Below are 23,487 nucleotides of genomic sequence, written 5' to 3'. Positions count from 1 at the left end.
CGGTGATACTGAGGTATCCGGCTCCAGACTCTCAGGTACAGGCTGAAGATGTCTTCGGTTACGGCATGTAACCGTCCCTCCCTTTGTAAGGACTGTGTAAGACCTTGGTTCTGGAGAGCGGCCCACTACCGTAGCAGGCGTCTTCCATTTCTTCTCATCATCCAGTTTAATTCTGACACTTTGGCCCACTTTCAGTTCCTGTAACGGCCTGACAGAATGTCTCCTGTCGTAGAAGAAACGATAACCCTTTTTGGCCTCTTCATCCCTCCTAAGGACTTCGTCCTGAGGAACAGGGCCAGGCGGCTTGAAGACACCCACTGAGGGTAAAGTGGTGCGAATCTGGCGTCCTAGCATCAGCTGTGCCGGGCTAAACCCAGTGGCTTGAATGGGCGTCGCCCTGTATGACAAGAGGGCTAGGTACGGCTCAGATTGCTTTAGAATGAATTTTGTTGTTTGAACTGCCCTTTCAGCCATTCCGTTGGCCTGCGGATAATGTGGACTTGACGTGGAATGTACAAAATTATATTCCCTGCTGAAAGCACTGAACTCTGTAGAAGCGAACTGCATACCATTATCACTCACCAGCTCCATTGGGATGCCCCAGTGTGCGAACAAGCTCTTCAGGCGAATGATAACAGCCTGACTTGTGATATCATTCAGGGGTGCAATTTCCAAATACCTGGAATAGTAGTCGATCACAACAAGAAACTTTTTCCCGTGCAGTTCACACAAATCAGCAGCTATTTTCTGCCACGGCCCCGCAGGCAGCGGAGTAGACATCAAGGGCTCCCTTCTCTGAGTAGGCCGGCGTTCCCGGCAAAAGGCACATTTAGACACGTGATTTGCAATGTCGGAGCTGATCCCAGGCCACCACACAGCTGTAGCTGCCCTTTCTCTGCACTTTGTAATGCTTAAGTGGCCATCGTGAATCCTATTTAACATCTCCTTCCTCATACTGACAGGAATTACAATGCGGTCTTGGAACAGCACCAACCCCTCCAGCTCCGTGAGCTGCGACCTATCTGGCTGGTAAGCATTTAAAGACATCCAGGCTGCCCGGCTCTCGGGCCAGCCTTCTCTTATGTACCTTATAACTTCTTGCAGATCTGTGTCCAAATATGTCTCTTTCTTTATCTCTTCCAGTTTCCTTGAAGAAATGGACTTAGAGGCCAGAACTGAATCAACATACACTTTCACATCCGATTCCGTGGAGGATTCTTCCGCAGCAGCCAGCGGGAGCCTGGATAGTGTATCTGCCACAACCAGTTGTTTCCCCGGCACATGCACTGCCTGAACATTGAACCTGAGCAGTCTCATTAATAGTCTCTGGCATCTCAAGGGAGTTTTGTCAATGTCATAAGAGTTGATCAGAGGGACTAGCGGTTTGTGGTCAGTTTCCAGACTAAATTTCTCCAAACCCACTAGGTAGCTCTGAAAGCGCTCACAGGCCCAAACTGCAGTCAGGCACTCTTTCTCAATTTGAGCGTATTTTGACTCCGCAGCCGTCAGTGTGCGGGAACAGTAAGCAATGGGCTGTAGTTTGTTGTCATTCAGCTGCAGGAGTGCAGCCCCCAACCCATAACTGCTTGCATCAGCACTAACCACAGTCTTTTTCGAAGGGTCGTAGAACCCCAGCACTGGGGCAGACCCCAGCAGGGACTTGGCATGCAGAAAAGCTTTTTCTTGTGAAGGTCCCCAGACCCAGGCAACGTCTTTCTTAAGCAACTCTGTGACAGGGTGTAAAACTGTTGATAAATCTGGAAGAAACTTGCCCACATAATTTACAAGGCCCAATATCTGTCTCAGCTCATGTACATCAGAAGGGCTCTTCATCTGTTCAATAGCACAAATTTTCTCGGGGTCTGGCTTGATGCCATCCCCGTTGATGATATGCCCAAAGTAGCATAATTCAGATTTCCTAAAATGACACTTTTCTTTATTCAGCTTCAGCCCAGACTCTTTGATAGCCTGTAGCACACAACTTAAACGCTGATCATGCTCCTCCGCTGTAGACCCATACACTAGAATGTCGTCCATGACGACCACTGTGCCCACGTGGTCACTCAGGAGAGAACTCATTTCCCTTTGAAAAATTTCAGGAGCGGAGGATATCCCAAAGGGGAGTCTGCAGAAGCAGAACCGACCTACCGGTGTGATAAAGGTAGTCAGTTTGCGGTACTTTGGATCCAGGGGGGTCTGCCAAAAGCCGCTAGAAGCGCCTAATGTGGAAAAGAACTTCGCCCCAGCCAACTTTGGAGCTATATCTTCCAATGTCGGCAGCACAAATCTCTCTCTCTTCACTGCTTCATTCAACCTTTTCAGGTCCACACAGATGCGCACCTTTCCGTTTTTCTTTGCAACTGGAACAATGGGGGCACACCAATCAGTTGCTTCAACAACCTCTTCAATAACCCCCATAGACTTCATGCGCATAAGCTCTTTCTCCACTTGAGGCATGAGCGGGAACGGAATTCTACGAGGGGTAGAAATACTGTATGGAACTGCGTCACATTTAAGTGCTATACGGACAGGTTTGCAGTTCAGTAGGCCCAACTCGCCAAACATATCTTCGGAAATCTCATTCACTCTGGCCACGAGGCCCAAGTCACAGGCTGCTTTTCTGCTCAATAAACTGTTGACACACCGGCCTCGGATCACATGCACCCACATAGTGAACTTCCTCTGCTTGTATTCACAACTGGCAAGAAATTTCCCCACACAATCAATGCAGCCACCAAGACTATGGACATTTGTAGTAACCTTCGCCAGCTGGGGCTGTCGAGGCAGTTTCATAAATTCGGCAAAAGACATTACAGTGATATCTGCTCCTGTGTCAATCTTAAAATCAACTTTGGCTCCCATTACAGTAAAAGTAACTTTCCAATCTTCCTCTGAGCTTGTCCGTTCCACAACAGACCCCACAAAAGACACTTCCTGACCCTCCTGGTCACTGTCCACCTGCATCTCCTTAATGTATTCAGTTTTACACACCACTTCAAAATGGCCTATTCTGTTACATTTTCTGCATCTTTTATCTCTGGCCGGGCATATAGCACTCTGATCATGAGCCCGGTAGCACCGTGGGCATCGGCCATGTTGCGCCCATCCACTTCTAGGCCTTTCCAGTACTTTAGATCTACCGCTCACACTGTGCCTTTCACTAGTAGTTTTCCTAGACTGTTGCACTTCATCCACAATACTCTCAGACCTCAGATCAGCACTTTGCTTTTTCACCAGTTCACTCTGGCGGGCCATCCTAATAGCCCCTTCTAACGTTAAATCAGGCTCTCGCTGCAGCTTCAGGGAGACTTCAGCATCTGCAATTCCAATAACTATCTGTCTCTGATTTGCTCTTCTTTAGCAACACCAAACTCACAGAATTCAGCTAATTCATACAGGCTGCGCACAAATGACTCCACAGATTCTCCCACACGCTGATTACGTTTGTGAAAACAAGCTCTCTCGTGAATCGCATTTCTTTTGGGCACAAAGTGGGCACTGAGTTTATCCATAACTATATCAAAGTTAACTTCCTCCCCTTCTTGGAAAGTAAAAGCATTGAACACTGGCTCCACATCTTTCCCCATAGAGTATAAAAGAGAATTAACTTGTACTTCACCACTCTCCTTGTTCAGTTTGGATGCAATCCTGAAGCGCTGAAACCGCTGACGCCATGTGGGCCAAGCTGCAGGCTGAGAAAAGTCAAAAGGCTCAGGTGGGGTAAACTTTGACATTGCAATCGATCAGGAACAGAAGCGCAGTCCAGAACTTCTGACACCATGTCATGAGATGCAGGACATATGCAGGACACAGCAATGATGGTACAACTCTATTTTATTACAGAGCATAGCAATACACATCTAGACAGGTTGATTGTACTAAACTAACTGCCACACAGACACCTGACCTAAGCCCCGCCCACATACTAGTGACATCACATCCTGCTCTCATCACATGCTCCAATTCTAAATAGGTCTCTGCATACAAGATTACAGTGAACAGTAAGTTGTCAAGGGCAAATAAATGAAAATGGCAGAGTGCACACCTAAAGCAGATAGCACAGGCTTAAATTGTCGTATAAAACTCCAAACTCACAGGTTTAGGTTAAATCAAACACAGTAAAAACGTAAACAGAAACTCTAAGGGCCAGATTACAAGTAGAGCCCAAAATATCACTTTCGTGAAAGTGATATTTATGCTCCACTGAATAATACCAGCGCACAGCAACTCGAACACATATATATTTACAGGAAACACACAGTTCCCATAGACCACAATGTAAAGGCACTTTTCAGTGATGCTTTTTTTTCTAACACCCCACTCTCGCCAATTTTACCCCCAAAATACTGCCTAGTGCAGTTATTTTATTAAAAAATAAAAATGCTACAATTTTTATTTTTTAACAAAATACACTACACTGTATTTGGGGAGCATTTATAAAATTAACTAGAGCTGGTTATTTATTGCGCTGGTTATTAGTTATTAGCATACGCTGTCATCATTTAATATTGCACAAGCAGTTCTGGTGAACTGCTTGTGCAATGCCGCCCCCTGCAGAATCGCCGTTTGCAGGGGGTGTCAATCAACCCGGCAGTATGAGATTGGGCTGATTGATGTCCGCAGCCTCAGAGGAGGCGTACGTGTTAAGGAGCAGTGCTCTTAAGACCGCTGCTTCTTAACTCCTGTTTCCAGCTAGCCTGAACAGGGGCATTCAGGGCCAAACCGCCCTTAATAAATCGGCCCCTTAGTCTGGACGTTCAAATGAGCAGTAGATTTTTTTCTGCAAATTTTAAAAGTTATGTCTATTTCCACTCCCGCTGTACCATGTGACAGCCATTAGCCAATCAAAAATGAATACACGTTAAAAAGTCTCTTAAAATGTCCATACATATACGTGACAGTAGTAGTTAGGGTTAGAAATTCCCTAGTGGCCAGTTAAATTTGCCAGCTATCAGTGACCAATATTAATTAGTGAGTGACAATATTAATTAGTGAGTAACATTATTATTTAGTAAGTGACAATATTATTTAGTAAGTGACAATATTAATTAGTGAGTGACATTATTAATTAGTGAGTGACAAATTTAATTAGTGAATGACATTATTATTTAGTAAATGACAAAATTAATTAGTGAGTGACAATATTAATTCGTGAGTGACAATATTATTTAGTGAGTGTCAAATTTTTTAGTGAGTGACAATATTATTTAGTGTATAACATTATTATTATTTATTGAGTGACAATATAACTATGTGTTTAAACCCTTTCAAAGTGGTAAAACACATAGTAAAAGTAATATCCATGATAGTAATACACTTCTGAGCGCTAGCTGAACACATCTTGTGAGCCAATGCATAGGCATATTGTGTAGCAACCAATCAGCAGTTTATTGAAGTCTCTTAAAATGTCCATACAAATAGTTAGGGTTAGAAACTCCCTAGCAGTGGCGTCACTAGGGTTGGTGTCACCCGGTGCGGTAAGTTATGGTGTCACCCCCCCCCAGAAAGCAGACACACACAAAAACACAGGCAAACACACATACAAACACTCAGACACACTTAAAACATACCCAGATGCACACACAAACACTCGGAAACACACTCAGACACACACACAAAAACACACACACAAAAACACTGAGACACACACACACACACACACAAAAACTCAGACACACACATACAAAATATGTAAACTGCACTGCATTAATTATAAAGCTCATGCCTAGAGCTGCTCCCTGGCTCAGCAGAGCATCAAATGAAAGATAAACCGAGCACTCTAAAAATAAATCACTAAAGAAAAGTTTTAGGTGCAAACTATGAAAATTCTGCTCTCTGACTCTGTTCCAAGTCTGTCAGTGCACAGCCCCGGGCCGCGTGCCTACCGCTTCTTATGGCCAATCACCTCTGCACTCTGCCCACCCCCAGACCCCTGCCCGCCCTCCTACCTGTTCAGTGTGCACTTAGTGTACCGTAACCGTAATGGTCTGGTGGGCATCATACGTGGCTCCTTCACTTTAAAGACAGTGTCAAACAGTCATGCGGTCAGGTGCCAGGCATCCCCTCATGATTTGCCAGTTCCCGTTTAGAGAGACAGCACAGCAGTGAGTGACTCCACTGCTCCACATGTCACTGAGCAGTGAGCACAGATAGGCAGGCAGGTTTAGGATAGCAGCGCAACTTTGCAGTTAAAGGTAAAGTAAACCTTTTAACAATGCATTGTTAAACGGTTTACTTTACCTTTAACTGCATTGCTGCTTTATTTCCTCACTGGTTTTATCATTTTATACTTTATCCTGAGTGATTTTAACATTTTTACTTACAACCCTTCTTCTTCTGTCTCTAAATTTTCTTCTTTAAATTCCATTAGCCTTTCCACATGATGGCCGCTTCTCTGAACTTGAATTCACAGAGAACTTTCCAAACTCAGTCTCTACCTCTTTTTGAAGGCAGCCATTGGACATGTATCCACACTATACCACCTTAAACCCTTTCTTCCCAACAATTTCACAGAAATACCCATGCTCCATTCCCTACATAAGTTTCACCATTAAAGTATTTTCTAAATCCTATTCTACCAATGCTAATGCATTGTACAAAAAGTCTCCTTAGTCTATTCATTACCATCTTATACCACCCAAAGCTCTGTAAAGCTCCCCCTTGGCAGGCTAACTTTACTTGTTACCAACAAAGATTCTCTTACATAATTATCATTGTCCTTCCAAGCTATCCCACAGATACGTCGTCTCTGCTTCCAACATCCTCTTCTGCTCTGTTGGATATTCTCTTACATTCAGGATCAGTAATTTTTCATGTCACTTTCAGATATAAATTAGGACCACAGCCAAATGTACTTGGAGCTTGCAGCAATCTTTCATGCTTAGCCTTCTTACAATCTACAGTACCTGCTACTCATAACATAGCAACATAGTAGATGAGGTTGAAAGAAGACAGAAGTCCATCGAGTTCAGCCTATACAGAGACTACCTGATTTACACTAAAGAAGCTGCCAAGTAACATAATATACAAATAAATGTTAAGAAAATGAATTAGGCATAAAAAGCCTTTAAAAATGTTAGTAAATAGTATGAATCACTCTACCTTTGTTTGTAATATAAAGAATATAAAGCAAATATTTAAATAACTCACTGTTTGTAATTGAATGCAATATCAGCAAACACTTTGCGGCGAGCACGGTATGCAGGATCAGTGAATCCCTAAAAATAAAAACAATATTTTAACAAGTACAGCATTCTTTATAAAAAAAAACTTGCTGAAATGTATATATATATATATATATATATATATATATATTTATTAGTTTAGTGTTAAAGAGTTATCGCTTAATATACATTGCAGTGGGGGCATAGCTGGGACTGGGGATGTAAGCCTCCTGCCAAATAAATATAATTGAACCCTTTGTTTGCACAATTAGTTGTTTTCTTTTTGCAGTGAATGCGTCACACTGGCTACATATTTATATTGCAGTGGTGGCATTGCTGGTTTCCTCCCTTTGTTGGGGTGGAGTTTAAATTTAACCCTTTGCGTGCAGAATCAGTTTTTTTCTTGCACATTACAATATTGCACTTTTTAAAAATAAAAAATAAAAAATGTTTTCTATAGTAAGCTATATATATATATATATATATACACAGTATATATATATATATATATATATATATATATATATATATATACACAGTATTTATATATAATTTCAAAAAAAGATTCAATTTGATGTATAATGTTTGGAGTGCTGGATATCCCTGTGCACCATCATCCTGTAAAGATTTAAAAATGCAGAGTAATTAAAACAGTTCTATATTGCACTTTTTAAAAAAAAATAAAAAAAATAAATGTTTTCTATAGTAAGCTATATATATATATATATATATATACAGTATATATATACAGTATATATATATATATATATATATATATATATATATATATATATATATACAGTATTTATATATAATTTCAAAAAAAGATTCAATTTGATGTATAATGTTTGGAGTGCTGGATATCCCTGTGCACCATCATCCTGTAAAGATTTAAAAATGCAGAGTAATTAAAACAGTTCTTTTATATATATATATATATATATATATATATATATATATATATATATATATATATATATATATATATATATATATTCTAAATATTACCAGTACCCCTCATCTAATTGAAAAAACAATATTTTTTGTAATTGCAGTGGGGGCACCATGGGTACCTGGGAGTTTGATACCGGCTTTCTACAGCACCATAGTAGTTATGTAGCATAACTTTTCCTTTGGGTGTTAAATATATAACAACAACAATAATAAATAATAATCATTCTCTGTGGCTGGCTATATTGCACACAGTGCACATCTGTTGCCTATACTATCACTAGTGTACTATCAGTATTACATACATTATAGTATGGTGTACCCCCTCATCTAATTTCATCCATATTTGTTAATGCAGTGAGGTAAACATGGGTACATGGCAATTTTCTACAGGCTTTCTACAGTACTATTGAAGTTACGTAGCATACCTTTTCCTTTGGGTGTACAATATGTAACAACAATAATTTCTCAGTGGCTGGCTATATTGCACACACTGCAGGACTGTTGCCTATACTGTCACTAGTATATTATTAGTGTTCCATACAGTACAGAAAGTGAGGGGAACTGAAGGAGAATTGACATTGTTTGGCTCCAAGCCTAGTAGTAGAATTTGGAGGGGGGCCGAAGTTACCAAGCGGCCTCCAAGTACATGTCAGATCTTTAGACAGTCCACACCCAAAATAACCTGCACCAGTGTTTGCCCCAGTGTCACCATCAGTTCTACCAATGAAAGTTCCTCTCCTATCCTGATTCCCTCCATGTCTTTTTTTCAGTTAAATGTTTTATTGATTTAAATGTCATAGATACATTATCAAATGCATAACATTTTCAGCAAGGAAATAACAATACAAAAAACAACAGTAAGTAAAATGATCCGATCAGTCTTGATAAGTCTCAATAGGCCTAAAGTTTGAATCAGTGTTTGTAACATGCCAGATTGTTCCCAGGTGTAAATCCAGTTAGGAGCGGTCTTTTCCTTATAAGCAGAGTATATTTACTTCAAACTAAATTTTTAAACAAGGGGAAAAAATACAATAAATTATCATAGTGTACTTTCTATTACAGAAATGTAGGGTAACCATTATCCATTTAGTGCAGTTGATGTATCCTCTTTATTTGTGTTATTGTATAGTGTCGTATTGTAAATCTGAAATAAAGTCTTGTTTACCTACAAAAGGTGTAATGTAGTGTTTCTAACTCTAGAATATGGTCCATTTCTTTTAATCACATGGTATAAGTAGGGGGATCAGATTTTTGTCCACAGTCTGGGTATAAGTCGTCTTGCACAATTCAGCATACAATAGAGCAGTTTTTTACAATATAGACAGGGGATGGGGGGGAGTGTCATTCAAAAATACTATAGTAGGGGAGAGGTTAATAGAGGATCCTAAAGTTGTCTTTCTACAGTTGCTAATTTTTTCCCAGTAGTCTTTAAAAGGGGACAGGATCACCAGATGTGTGATAGCGTACCTGTCCCGCCACAATGTCTCCAGCAAAGTGAGGATGAGTTGGGGAATATGCTGTGTAGGCGATGGGGAGTAAGATATCACCTGGAAAGGAGTTTGTAGTTAGATTCAGCTATTATTAGGGAGATGGATGATTTTTTGGTTACACTAAAGATGTGATTCAATTGGGTATCTGTTAGTGAGATATTAAGTTCTTTTTGCCATTTTACAATATAAGCTGGTCTATTAGTGGGAAAGGAACCTCGTAAGAGTTTGTAAATAATTGATATATGGGATTTAGACATTGCGGGAGTAGTACACAATAATTCAAAGGTTGTGCGTGGTCTAGTCAATTTGGTTATGTGGGGGCTGTGTAGAATGGCATGTCTTGCCTGGAGGTATGGAAACCATTTGTGAAAGGGGGGGCAGCTAGTTGGGCTATCTCAATTTGTGGTCGAAATAGACCATTGTTCAGTAATAGATAGATTGGCAGGTTGGATGGTTTGCCCTCAGTATTTGGGATCTGTAGGGTGCCAGGGTGTAGGAGTATAGGGTTGTCTAACAGGGGTGTAAGGGGTGATATCATGCCTGATAGTGTTGTGAGAGAGGACAACGATTTGTCCCATGTATTAAGGGTTGCCGCAATATAGGGGTTGGTGGAAAACTCTAACGGCCTGTGTTTTTCCAGGATCCAGCAGGTGTCTCCTAAGTGTATACCTCCTGCTAAGAAGAATTCTATTTGGACCCATGGCTTGTTGGTATGAGAGTGCTTTTAAGCTACTATTCTTGCTAGGTGAGATGATTTGTAATAGTCAAGGAGGTTCGGTACTCCAAGGCCACCATCATCTCTACTGAGATACAACAAGTGCTTGGAGACTCTTGGTCTTTTGTGGGACCAGATAAATAATTAAAATGCTTTTTTGCTGTTTTACAAGGTATGTGAGGGGAAGAACCTGGAAGACATATAAGAACGTAGGGAGTAAGACCATTTTAATCACATTTATGCGCCCCATCCAAGAGAGATGTCCCTGTTTATGCCAGCTATTCAATTTGGTTTGTGTTTTGTTTTGTAAGGGTATGTAATTTAGGTTGAATAGTTGGGCATGATTTGGGGTTATGTCAGTTCCCAGGTAGTGTAGTTTGTTTCGAATTTGAAAGGGAGTATTTGATGATAGGTATTGCTGCTCTGCGTCTGAGGTGACAGAAGGCATCAGGACAGATTTATCCATATTTATAAAAAAGTTAGAGGGCCTTTTATAGTCTGCGAGTTCTTTGAGGAGCAGGGGTATAGAGGTAATTGGGGAGCTTAGTGTAAATATAATATCGTCTGCATATAATAAACATTTTTGATGTATAGGGCCAAAAGTTACTCCTTGGATTAAATGATTGTTCCTGACCCATGCTGCTAGAGCTTCTACAGTATTTGTAAAGAGTAGGGGTGAGAGGGGGCAACCCTGTCTTGTGCCATTATTAATGGTAATTTTCTCTGAATGTGACGCCTGAATGTGATTAATCAAAGTATCCGTGAATCCGAATTTAGACAGGATGGACCAGAGAAAATCCCAGTCCACCCTGTCAAAAGCTTTTTCTGCATCGGTGTACAAAAGAATAAGTGAGGATTTTTTGGAGGAGGCTATTGATAGGGTCTGCAGAACGTGAATAGTATTACCTTTGGCCTCCCTACCCGGGACAAAACTAACTTGATCAGTGTGTATAAGGGTAGGAAGAATTTTCTTTATTCGGGGGCTAATAATTTGTCGTATAGTTTGATGTCAAAATTTATAAGGGAGATAGGGCAGTAGTTTGTAACCAGGTCTGTAGGTTTGCCTGGCTTTGGGATCACCGAGATTGTGGCTTCCAGGAGGGAAGGGGATAATTGGCCATCATGATCCAGGGAGTGATACATATCTAGGAGGTGAGTGCTAATCTGTGATTTTATGAGATGATAGAATTTGGGAGTGAACCTATCGGGGCCAGGGACTTATCCATGTGGTAGGGCTTTAATAGTCTCGCAGACCTCCTGTAGGGTTGATGGTGCATCTAGCATGGAGCAGTCATCATTGGTAGTAGTTGGCAAAGGAGTTTGTCTAAGGTAGTCCTCTATAAGCTTAAGTTTGGTGGTGGGGGCCTCTGTTGGGAGATTATATAACGAGGTATAATAATATGCAAATTTATTAACTATATCTTTGCTGTTAAAGTGGGTCGTCCCTTGGGGGTCTTTGATATTTGATATGAAAGTTCTATATTGTCGTTTTTTAAGGGATCTAGCCATGAGTCGACCAGCTTTATTGCTTTCTATAAAAAATTTAGACTTAGTTGTTAGGGACCTCATGTGGGCACTTTTGATTAGATAATGGTTTAGTGCTTCTCTAGCCTGTTGCATTTCCGCAAAGAGTTGCTGGGATTTTGCGTTGCGCTTAAGGGATGTCTCAGTGGCGAGGCACTTGAGTGAAAGGGTAGTGTGTTGGGTAGCTCTTGTTTTCTGTAACTTATGGGTGTGTTTCATGAGTTCTCCCCTAATGTAGCATTTGTAGGTTTCCCAATTATTTACCACAGAGGTGTCTGTGGGGTTATTAAATAAAACAAACTCCTCAGTCTTTTTCATGATATCCTCAAGTATAAGTGGGTCTGTAAAAATATGGTAATTTAGTCTCCAGTTTTGTTGAGGATTTGGTTTAGAGGACCACAGGAGGGTGGTGACCCCCATGCTGTGGTCAGACCAGGCTGTGTGCTGTATTCTGGAGTCAACTAGGGTAGATAGTGTGTTTTGGTCATAAAAAAATGTAATCAAGTCAGGTGTAGGAGCGCTGCGGATTTGAGAAGGTGTAATCTTTTATTGTTCGATTTCTTATTATCCAAGTATCAAATAGGGCTAATGTCTGCAATGCCTGATAGTTAGATCTTATTTGGTAAGATCAGATGTAGGATTTCCCGGAGGATGTATCAAGTATTGGACAGATTGGGAAGTTGAGGTCTCCACCATGTATTATTGGGCCTTTTGCTATGTCTGTGTCAAAAAAGTGTGTAAGACTAAGCGCTGAAAGATGGCCCCTTAATATTCTCTTTACAGAAGGTTGCCTAGCCAACCTAGGAAATAAGAGTAAATAGATAGATAATGTAAGGAGCGTCTAAAGCATAAGGCTAGGGTGGCCATATTTAGCTAATTTTAATTTTATAGCAAAAAATAGTGAATTTTTAAACACACAAATACATATACATATACATTAAAAACATGGATCTATTTAAGAACAATAAAATACAACAATAAAATGTATCTGTAGAAAGTACGATATATCTGACTTGTAGCGTGGTCTCTGTTCAATAAGGTGCGCCTAGTTTGGTTTCAGGTGAAAAAATACTAAAAAAAATCAGTAGGTACTATTATCGTGGGGATATATCCATAAGTGTGCAAAAGAAAAGAAGAGAAAAAATGTTGTGAAGTAAAAAATATGGTGAAGTTAAAAGTTTGAAAAAATAGTCTGAACTGTGTCTTCCAAAATAAACCATTCTTAAAAAAGAAAAGAGAAGAAAAAAATGTGTAAAAAGTTACTATGGTGGATGATGTGAAAGTTGTTGCCAATGTGTAGTTGCAATCCAAAGTATGGTCCCTCTGTGGGTGTGGAATGTGATTCTCCTAAGACTCCTGGGTGGTGAATTTTGGTATTCTAAATGTACCTGTGAAAAATGTACAAAAAATATTGCAAAACCGCTAACTCACCTTAATAGGATATTAGACGTAGGCTTACCAGTAACTGTCAACACGTTTTGGCCCCCAGAAGTGGGCCTTTATCAAGCCTGAAAACTGGTTGTTTCTTGTAGCCTTATATAGAGAGAGAAGAATTTTCTAAATTGATGTAAATGTATTGTTTGGGAGGCAAACTTGTTTAAGCTCTGCACATTTCCTGTTTGTCATCATTGCGGTGACCAACCATTAGACCGGAAATCGCATATCTCACAGGAAGTGACGTTTGCACCTTGGTGTCACTTCCGTTTTCATTTTTTAATATGATGTTTATAGATGCTTATTGAGTGTCCTAATTCTTCATGGCTCTGATTCCATCTGGCACTATGCACCTGTTGGCACACTGTCATTGTTAACAAATGTGTTACATGTGAAATAATATTATTGACCGATTTGCTCGATTCTGTCGTTTTAGTTTCGTTTTGAGGCTAATGTAATTTCCGATTCAGAGATATTGTTTACAATGCGAGGTTCATTTTAGTTTTATTTTCACACTACTTAGTGAGATGGTGGATGAGCTGTATCTGAGGCAGGTTCCATAGTTGGAGATTCTGGGGTGGGTATATCGAGCTGTTTGCAGAATTCAACTATTTTAGTCGGGTCTTTGCATTCAATGTGACGTCCGTCTTTAAAGATGAGCAGAGAGACTGTGGAGCCCCATCTGTAAGGGATCTTGAGGGCACGGAGGTGTGATGTGAGGTTAGCAAAGTCCTTTCTCTGTTGTTTAGCATTTTGGCAGAGAGGTCTTGAAAAATCTGTATTGTTGCACCTAAGTATGTGAATGATTGTTGAGATCTAGCAAAGTGCAGGATTTTTTCCCTATCCCTGAAGCTCTGGAAACAGACAATGATGTCTATAGGTGGTTGGTTTTCAGTAGGTTTTGGGCATAAAGAGCGGTGAACTCTCTCCATCTGTATTTCTTGGATCACCACCGAGTTTGCTATAGCCAGGGATTGGAATAGGCTTTGGAGGTGTTCTGGAATATATTCGCCTGAGACAGATTCTGGTATCCTATTCTGGGTCCTATTCTCTATATCGTCAATCTTGTTTTCAAGATCTGTGATTGTTGGTTATCAATTGTGTGAGACATTGCGGTCATTTCTTTAACTAGCTCTTCACGATCATCTTTTAGCATTTCCACTCTAAAGCTAAGTTCATTTATGTCCTTTAGTTCTGCACACTCAGATTTAATGCACAATTTAACTTTGTTTATGGTGTTTCCATTGCCTTTAGAGTCACAGGGCCATCTTTAAGCTGTAATGAAGAGCTAGGTGAGAGTGAGGGATGAGATGTATCAGGCGTGTCAGACATGTTGTCGTCCTCGCTGTTTATTGTGGTTATATCAGCTGATTTTTTCCTGTCCACATTTTTGAAGAAAGTATTTACTGTGCCTGTAGAACTATTAGGTTTGGATACTTTTCAGACTTTGTAGTTCTGCACAGTGCCATTTTAAGGGCAGGATATTCAGTAGAATCAGCTTCTTGATATTGTAAATTATATTTATTGCAACGTGGTCACAAAGAATAGGGTAGCGCCAGGCCAGCAATACAATGCAGGTTGAATAAACCGAGAAAGGTACTGTTCAAACGTTTTGATGAGGATATTACTGTGATTTCCAGCATGTCTGTTATAGCCTTTACTCTGGACCAGGAGGAAATTGATTACAAGCCGGAGGAGATGGTGGAGGAGGAAGAGATTTCACCACAGTGTCTGTGCATAACAGGCACCAGCAGCACAACTTCTTCCCCACTTTAAGGTCAGCAGTCAGTTCCTAGAAAATCCTCTTCCACTACATGTATCCAGTTCCACTAGTAGTGCAATCTCTGTCAATACTAGAATTACTGGCAGTTCCACCACTAGGAGAGAAAAAAGTGTTTCAGGGAGGGCAAAGAGAATTAGCAGTGCCACATCTCAAACCATCGGCAAGGAGACCAAAGCAGTGGTAGAAGGGCAAGAAGAGGTAAGAAGAGGCAGCAACTGCTTCACGTCACTCAAAGATGTGGGACCACTTTGTTAGCATCAAAGATGGCTGCCTTGCTAAGTGCAAACTGTGTGGCAAAGAAGTTAATCCGCTCACTCTACCGTTCCTTCGTTGCAGTGTTGAAGGAGGAGTTGCCAAAGGCTGCTGGACAGTTGGTGCACTTTACTACTGACTTATGGAGTGCTCTTAGGGTCTATCAAGCCTTCCTCTACCTGACAGCAGACTAGTGGCAGCCCAGGATGTGTGATGAGGATGAGGGTAGTGCTATTGCTAGGGGTGGTGCAGTGTCAGGCAGCTCCGGGAAGGGCAGGAGTGGGTCGGTAGATCAGCAGGGCTACTAATCATTTTTCCTCCATGCAGAGGCATTGGATGAGCACCATACTACTGACAATATATTGCACGTCCTTAGGAGGATGGTGGCACAGTTAGCAGGAGAGTGAGCAGGCACCAATGTGGAAATGGGATTTGTTGTCACTGACGGAGCAACCATTATTGCGAATATCTATGATGGTGACTCAGGAGCTCCTTTCTTGTTCCACAAAAACCATGTAAAGTGAGCAAGTGTTTTCAATATACTGAACCCTCCGCACTCGCAAATGTCACTATAGCTCTTGGAGAAAATGGGATTTCACAAATTTAACATTCCAAAGCTAGGTTATGCTATAAGCATTGACACCAATTGATTTTTAAAAAGTTTTCCACTCCAGCTCCTGCCCTTCCTGCTCCATAGTGGTCATCATCCATCAATGCCAAATCTTTAGGGAACTGCTGTCCATTGTATCCAATGGGCTCTAGACAAATGTTATTCCTCCTCTTTCATTGGAAGTGTATTTATGAGATTTATGTACTGTGAGGCCTACCTAGTTCAGTAACTCTGCTGCCTCTCCTGCACCTGCCCTTCCTGCTCTGTGTTGGTCATCATCAGTCAAAGTAAAAAATCATAGTGAACTGCCTGCTGCTGCTACTGCAACTCCTACTCCTACCCTTCATGCTCTGTAGCAGTCATCATCCCTCAATGCAAAATCCTCAGGGAACTGATGGCCACTGTGTCCAAGAGACTCTAGGCATGTGTTGTCCTTCTCCTCCCTTAAAGTTGTATTTTTTAGGTTTATGTACTGGGATGCCTAACTAGTTCAGTAACTCTGCTGCATCTCCTGCACCTGCCCTCCCTGCTCTGTGTTGGTCATCATCAGTTAAAGTAAAAAATCATAGTGGACTATTAACTGCTGTGTACAAAAGACTCTAGGCACGTGTTGGTCCTCCTCCTTTGGAGGTGTATTTTTAGTGTTTGTGTACTGGAGACAAACCTAGTTCAGTAACTCTGCTGCTGGCTCTCCTGCTCCTGCCCTTCCTACTCTGTGGTAGTCATCATCAGTAAAAAATCGAAGCAAACTGCTGGCCACTGTGTCCAAGGGTTTCTGTTTGTGTATTTTTGGGATTAGTGTACTGGAGGCCTACCTAGTTCAGCAGCTATGCTGCCTGCTGCTGCCTCTCTTGCTCCTGTCCTTCCTGCTTTTAGGTGGGGATCATCTGTCAATGCTAAATCTGCAGCAAACTGCTATGTCTAAAGGACGCTAGACAGACACATGTTTGTTCTCTTCCCTTGGAGGTGTATTTTTTATGTACTGTAATCAGAGGCCTACCTAGTTCAGTAACTCTGCTGCCTGCTGGTGCCCTTCTCTAAATTGTGTCTCCAACTAACTGCAAACTTGTTATGGAGTAGGTGTGTGAGAAAATGAGGAATTTGGGTCCTTTAGCATGAGGGATTTGAAAAAGACAGAGTGTTGAAGAAAAAAAAGAATGTACAGAACAATTTTAGTGATGGGAAGTGAAAGATTAGAAAGGGGGGGCAATAGATTAGTTGGAAAATTTAGTTTCAATAAATAATTGATGTTACTGTAATTATCAAATGCTATTTATTTAAATTTATTGTTTGAATTCTCTTTGTAAAAATTGTTCTAGTTCCTGTATATTCTCGTGACCCAGTTAGCAATGAATCTTTCAATTGTTGGTATTTCCTAGCAGTGTAATTTTGTTGGTAAAAGGACTGTTTTGTGGGGTTTCCATTGGCGTTGATGCAATTGAACTAATTTCATTTTGGACTAAATTCTTATCCGAAATTCTGACAATCCGAATTGGCAGAAAAATCTGAACAAAATCTTTCAGAAGTGCACATGTCTACTAAGCATTCATTTATGATGTGTTTGGAAGTTTACTCGACTGATACAGTATTAATAGAAAAAAAAATGTTTTAAAACATATCAAGGAGTCATAATCCTTTATGTATCTTGTTAGTGAGCCCCCAGTTATAGTTTTCATGTGTTTTATTATATTGCTTTTAGATCATTATCTGGTGGGAAAAAAACACTGAGCTGCTATATAATGGACTAGTTACTAGACTCCATAATATTTAAAAGTGGTTATATTTCAAGGTTGCTTGATCATGAATAAAATAGCATTAATCAATATTATGAGCATAGATACTGATTGATCTAGCTACTGAAATGGGTATAAACGTTAATTTGATCTGGGGGGTTTTATGTATTTCTTAATAAAGGCATAGATTACAAGTAAAGTGCAAAAATGTAAGCTCTCTTGTTTACATTCTTAGTTAGCATCGCTCATTTAATAGTGCTTTTATATTTGCTCTGATATTACAAGTCTAAAATTAATCCCTCACATAGCATATGTCTATGTGGCTACAGGAAAATTCCTGTTGGATATCAATCAAGCACTAAGATGATTGAGCGCACATAGGCCCCTATTTAACAAAGGTCTGTCAGACCTGATCCGACAGTGTGGATCGGGTCTGACAGACCTCGCTAAATGCGGAGAGCAATACGCTCTCCGTATTCAGCATTGCACCAGCAGCTCTTGTAAACTGCTGGTGCAACCCCAACCTCTGCAGATTTGCGGCCAATCGGCGATGTCTGTCCACCTGCTCAGAGCAGGCGGATAGGTTATGGAGCAGCGGTCTTTAGACCGCTGCTTCATAACTGGTGTTTCTGGTGAGCCTGCAGGCTCGCCAGAAACACGGGCCCTCAAGCTCCATACGAAACTTGATAAATGGGCCCCATAGAGTTATTTGTGTATTTATGTGCTATACTATTAATAATATTGGTCTTAAAAAATACTAAATTGTGGGTTATTCTTTGTGCAAGGTCAAAAAAGACAATGCACCCTGCACTTTCAATTGCACCACACTTGTAATCTAACCTTTTTTTGCACTAAGTACCCTGCCATACAGCACTAAAAAATGTCAAATAAAAGAAGCTTTAAATTAAAGTCTTAGCTTGAGAATAAAGGTTTTACATGGAAACACAAGTTATTAGACATCATATTCAGCAAAATAGAATTATCTATATATGATAGCGAATAAACTCCATGGGACTGAATAGCAACATTTGTTTATTTTTGTACCCCTTTTAAATTCCTTTTGAAATATCCCTCTAAAAGAACTATGAATCATGCCATACAATGCCTAATGCATATTGGATTAGCCCACAGTACGAGTGGCCAATTATCTATAATTACAGCATCTAAATGAAACTAATAGCACATTTTTGAGATCTGAATTTATCCTTCTATCTTTACACATTATTACTTAGTACTTTGTTTTTCAAAGCAATCAATATTGTGTATAAAAAAAACACCTGAGCAACTCATCAGATCTGTGCAATAAATGATTTGTGTATATTTAAATTTACAATTAATATGTGCTCGCAGATGGCAGATGAATGAGATCACAAGCAAAGCTTCTGTGTATTTTCCAAAATATGTTTTACAATATTTTGTTGTGAAACAACGTTGTCAAACATATTTTTTTTAGGTTTATATCTGGAAGCAGTTTTATTACATTCAATTAAAATCAAGATCAGATCGGTAACTACAAATAAGGAAAGTGGGGGATAGATTTAAACCATGGAAAACAATTACAGTCCACTCTAAGATATACACAAAAAAAAAATTGAAAAAAAAGGAAAGAAAAAAAATCAAGACAATCTCATCAGTTTTGAGATAGTGAGACAGGACCATGATAGTGAGAGGTACCATGTAATAGAGTCATTATGAATTCTGCATGCTTGTCATTAGTTTAGGTGAAAAATCCTGACCACGCCCCTGGAATGCAAAGGTCTGTGCCTGCAATGTCCCCAAGAGACTGTCTGTTCTATTCAGTGAGACTAAGTTTTTTGACAAAAAAAGAAATGTACATTTTTTTACTCTTACAAGCATTTACCGTGTTTCAAGCTTGTTGAGGTTGTAATTGTTTTGTTTAGCAATAAGTTGTCATTTTTATGCATTTGCAATGGTATTTATGCAACTATGGATGTTGCTGGCAGGAACAGCCACTGACAAATCTGTAGAAAATATAAGTGAACTGATGCTCAATGAATATTGAGCATGATTTCACCTTTACAACAAGCCCCCTTGACAAACTCACACGCATCTATACATCAAGCCCATGACGTTTTAGGGATAGCCTGTTGCTTTGTTGTACTAGAAACCAACTGGCATTTTCAATCACTCTCTATTCTTAGACACAGTGGAGGCTGGAACATACAATAGGAGGAGCAGATTACGGATATTAAAAATAATTTTCCTTCCAGAGGTCCAAGAAGCTTAAATTTTTCATTCTACACCTGTTTCAATCCCAAATGACTTCTAAAATGCATCAATGAACGATAGCAAACAGGATTGAAAGATTATTATTTGAAAAAGTTGCAGTAAACTATATTTGTGCACTTGGGTAAATTTAAGCAAGAAAATGTAGTTATTTTTCCATTTCCTTGGCAACTAAAGCTTTCTGTCCTTAGGGAGATTTGGGCGCATGATTCCCATGTATAGTATACAGGGTAGATGTGATGTTACTTACAGGATGATCAGAATCTAGCTCAGCTCCATAGCTTAATATCTGATTGGCAAACTTATCCAAATCCTGAATGGTCCTTGGAAACCATGGGACTGCAAAATATAATTAAATCAACCAATAAATAAATCAGAAAACATAATGTATGTAACATGTTGATAAGATGACAGTAGCAAATCATTTTTCATCATCTTTTCTTGATGACAATATATATAAACATACATACATACACGCAAACACACTCACACATACATATGCATTATATATACACACTCACATTATAAAAACATATTTGGTATTGGACGATAATGTATTATTCTAGACACTTATCTTTGTAGTCATAAGGTCAAATTAATCTTTTTCAAATTATATTAAAAGCAAACTGGAATTTGATTTTCAAAATACTACTTCTGAAAGTTTTACAATTACCACGTAAAAAAAAAAAAATCTAGATTTTGGAATATATATAATACCAATAAGTCCTTTTCTATTTATCACAGCATCATGATTGTCAACCCTGTGAACATTGGGAGTTACACTATTACTTTATCTTTCAATACCAAATAAAAACATTTATAAAACAATGTGGCATTGCACAAAAAATTGTGCACAAATATAGGAGAAATTTAAAGCTAGCTTACAATCCACTTGTTAAATTTTAGTAATAACATCAAACATTCCTTAGGCTTCAAATGTAGAAATATTTTTTTTTTTTTGTTGAAAACTGGAATGTAAACCAGTGTAAAAATAAGAAATTATTAAGACAGTTTTCCGGCTTACATTATTTGCATGCTCTAATGGTGTCACAAAACAGTGGGCTAGATTAGATGTGTTGCACTATTTAGCACTTCCGCTCGAGCTTACTTTTAACTTGTAATACAATCACTCTTTCTGTTGTGCACAACGATATTGCTTGCACACAACAGTTAGTGCGTCACGTGTAATCTAGCCCAGTATGTGTCAATATGGTACATTTACAATGTGTGCCATGACTGGCAGCAGCTATAGTGAGTATAGCTAAGTTTATAGGATGGGATAGAGTTAGATATGGTGTTAGGAATAGAGTTATGTATAATGTTAACCCCTGAGATGCCAGACAGCGCTATTAGCCAAAACTTAAAGGGACAGTTCACCCAAAAAAAATTCTCCCCTTTAAATTGTTCCCAATGATTAATTTTACCTGCTGGAGTGTTTTAAATTATTTACAAGTAGCTCCTTTACCCTTATTTTGGCATTTGAAATAGCTGATTTAGCCTGTGGTATCCCAACCTATACTGAAAGTTTCTATACTAGAGTATATTCTATTGAATAGTAAACACAGCCAGCAGAAGAGATTACACTCTCAGTGGAGGGCATGATAGTTAAGTAATAAAATTATAATGTTTTTATTGTTCTCTCTAAGTATTGAGCTTTAGTTTTCTAGACAAATATAAGATAAGCAAGTGTGTGTACAAAAAGTGATAACATAATGAGATCTCATATTACCTGAAGCTCAACCCATTGTAATAGGCTGTGGTTTAAAAGCACAAAACCAGCTACTTCATATACACAAATAAGCCTGAAAATGCAAATTCTCATAATTTTTATACTCTGCAGCTGGTATAACAAGTCATTGAAAATACATTCATATAAAAACAATTTTACAGTGTACTGTCCCTTTAAGCAAGTCAGTGCTATCTATAACATTTTAATGTTGTTGATATACTGCAAATAATATTTATTAAGTAAAATTGTAAAGTAAACCTCACAGAATTCAGAATAAGACCAAAGAGCAAAATCTTCAATATAAACATGCATTGTTTAAAGTGTTAGTGGCAAGCTCAGCAACCTGCAAAGAGTGTAAGTAAATGACAATATACCACAGTGTGATACATCCCCTGCTATGGTGAAAACATCGACCATAGGCTCACTCACTTGGGATCACATTGTTCGGATGTAGCATGGATGCTGGGGATGCATGAAGCAAAAACGCAGAGCTGGAACCTAAAGATATATGTAGAATGAAATGCAGGAGAGTAGTAAATGCAGAGGTAGAAAGAGTTTACAGACAGGAAGAAAGGTAGAGAACAAAAGAGTAAAAAGTAAGCACAAAAGCATTGGTGTCATTATCACACCGTAATTAATACATGTAACAAAGAGCAAGATAACAGCGTGTCAAATATATATATACAGTATATATACAGTATATATATATAGTTACATTTACTGCAGGAAGCCACATATGCTATATAACAGCAATCTTTACAATTTAGCATGGTTACCAATCAAAGTCAACTAAAAAAGAAACAAAAAAGCATACATTAGTATTAGTTCATTTTCCAAAGACCAATTGAAGATCACACTAGAAATTTAGAAGTAATGTTAATGTAGAAGTATTTGTGTGTGTGGATAAAGATCAGACAGTACTACAGCTCCTTGTATAGTGTCTCTGCACTGTATTTAAGGAGCTGTAGTCTGCTTTTCTGCTTTTGCATTCATGGTATAAATAAAGATATTATATTATATCCAAAATGTCCTCTTTACTGTGATTCTCTGGAATAATAGAATTAAGCAAAACCAGACAGACCATTTCAATCCTAGTGATTTTTGGGGTGTGTATATACATATCCCTATACATTAATGTTTTTATTTTATTGCATATGCATTTCCCTAAATCCACCACATGGCCCATGATTGTCTAAATGGTATGGGAATCCTGTCAGGCGTGCAGGTTTGCTTATCTGATTAATGTGAAGAAAAAAATAAAATAATTTCTCTAAAAAATGACAAAGTATTTTAATTAACATATGAATCAAATGAATCTATAATTAAAGGAACATTAAAAAACGAATTACATTTTATAAGCATAGTATTGAGGTTATTCCCCGCATCCCTTTAGGGCTAGATTCATCAAAGGCTAGGCAAACTCTGTATGTGCGCCCAAGCTCGCCTCCGGAGAAGTGCACATGTGCATCTGATCTGAATTTATCAAAAAATAGAAGTAACTGTGTCGCAAACAGCATTTACTCCCTATTTATCACAGTACATCCCTATAAATATTTACGCCTGCCATGTTTTGGTTATTAAAAAAACGTTTTTTAAGTTAATATTTAGCTTATATTTATATTATATAATGTTTCTGTGCTGTTTTCGCCATATGTTGATAATTTAAGATTGCAAAAATAAATACATCAATATATATCGATATATATATAAAACTGTTGGTACCCATATGCGCCAGTGGAAGCGCAAATTTCTGACAATAACAGTATCTTCTTGGCGCTGAGCCTTTGAAAAATTAGTTAAAAGAAGAAAGTACTGCATCACAAGTAAAAGCATGTGTTATAATGGTGTTCGCC

At 39.0% G+C, this 23,487-nt stretch overlaps 1 protein-coding gene across 2 annotated transcripts in view; it reads right to left on the bottom strand.

Moving 5' to 3' along the window:
* PAH (phenylalanine hydroxylase) overlaps window positions 1-23,487 on the bottom strand; it is a 141,670-nt gene that overhangs the window by 62,066 nt on the left and 56,117 nt on the right. The window contains exons 4-6 of one of the 2 annotated variants that reach the window (XM_053716975.1): window positions 22,064-22,132; window positions 20,156-20,244; window positions 7,150-7,217 (exon numbers count right to left, since the gene is read on the bottom strand). In XM_053716975.1, coding sequence (XP_053572950.1) covers window positions 7,150-7,217; window positions 20,156-20,244; window positions 22,064-22,132 — 226 coding nt within the window. The remainder of the gene's footprint in view (window positions 1-7,149; window positions 7,218-20,155; window positions 20,245-22,063; window positions 22,133-23,487) is intronic. The other variant, XM_053716976.1, reaches the window with a different exon arrangement.

The sequence above is a fragment of the Bombina bombina genome, chromosome 6 (assembly GCF_027579735.1).
Source record: "Bombina bombina isolate aBomBom1 chromosome 6, aBomBom1.pri, whole genome shotgun sequence".
Lineage (NCBI taxonomy): Eukaryota > Metazoa > Chordata > Amphibia > Anura > Bombinatoridae > Bombina > Bombina bombina.
This window is presented reverse-complemented; position numbering and strand designations above follow the sequence as displayed.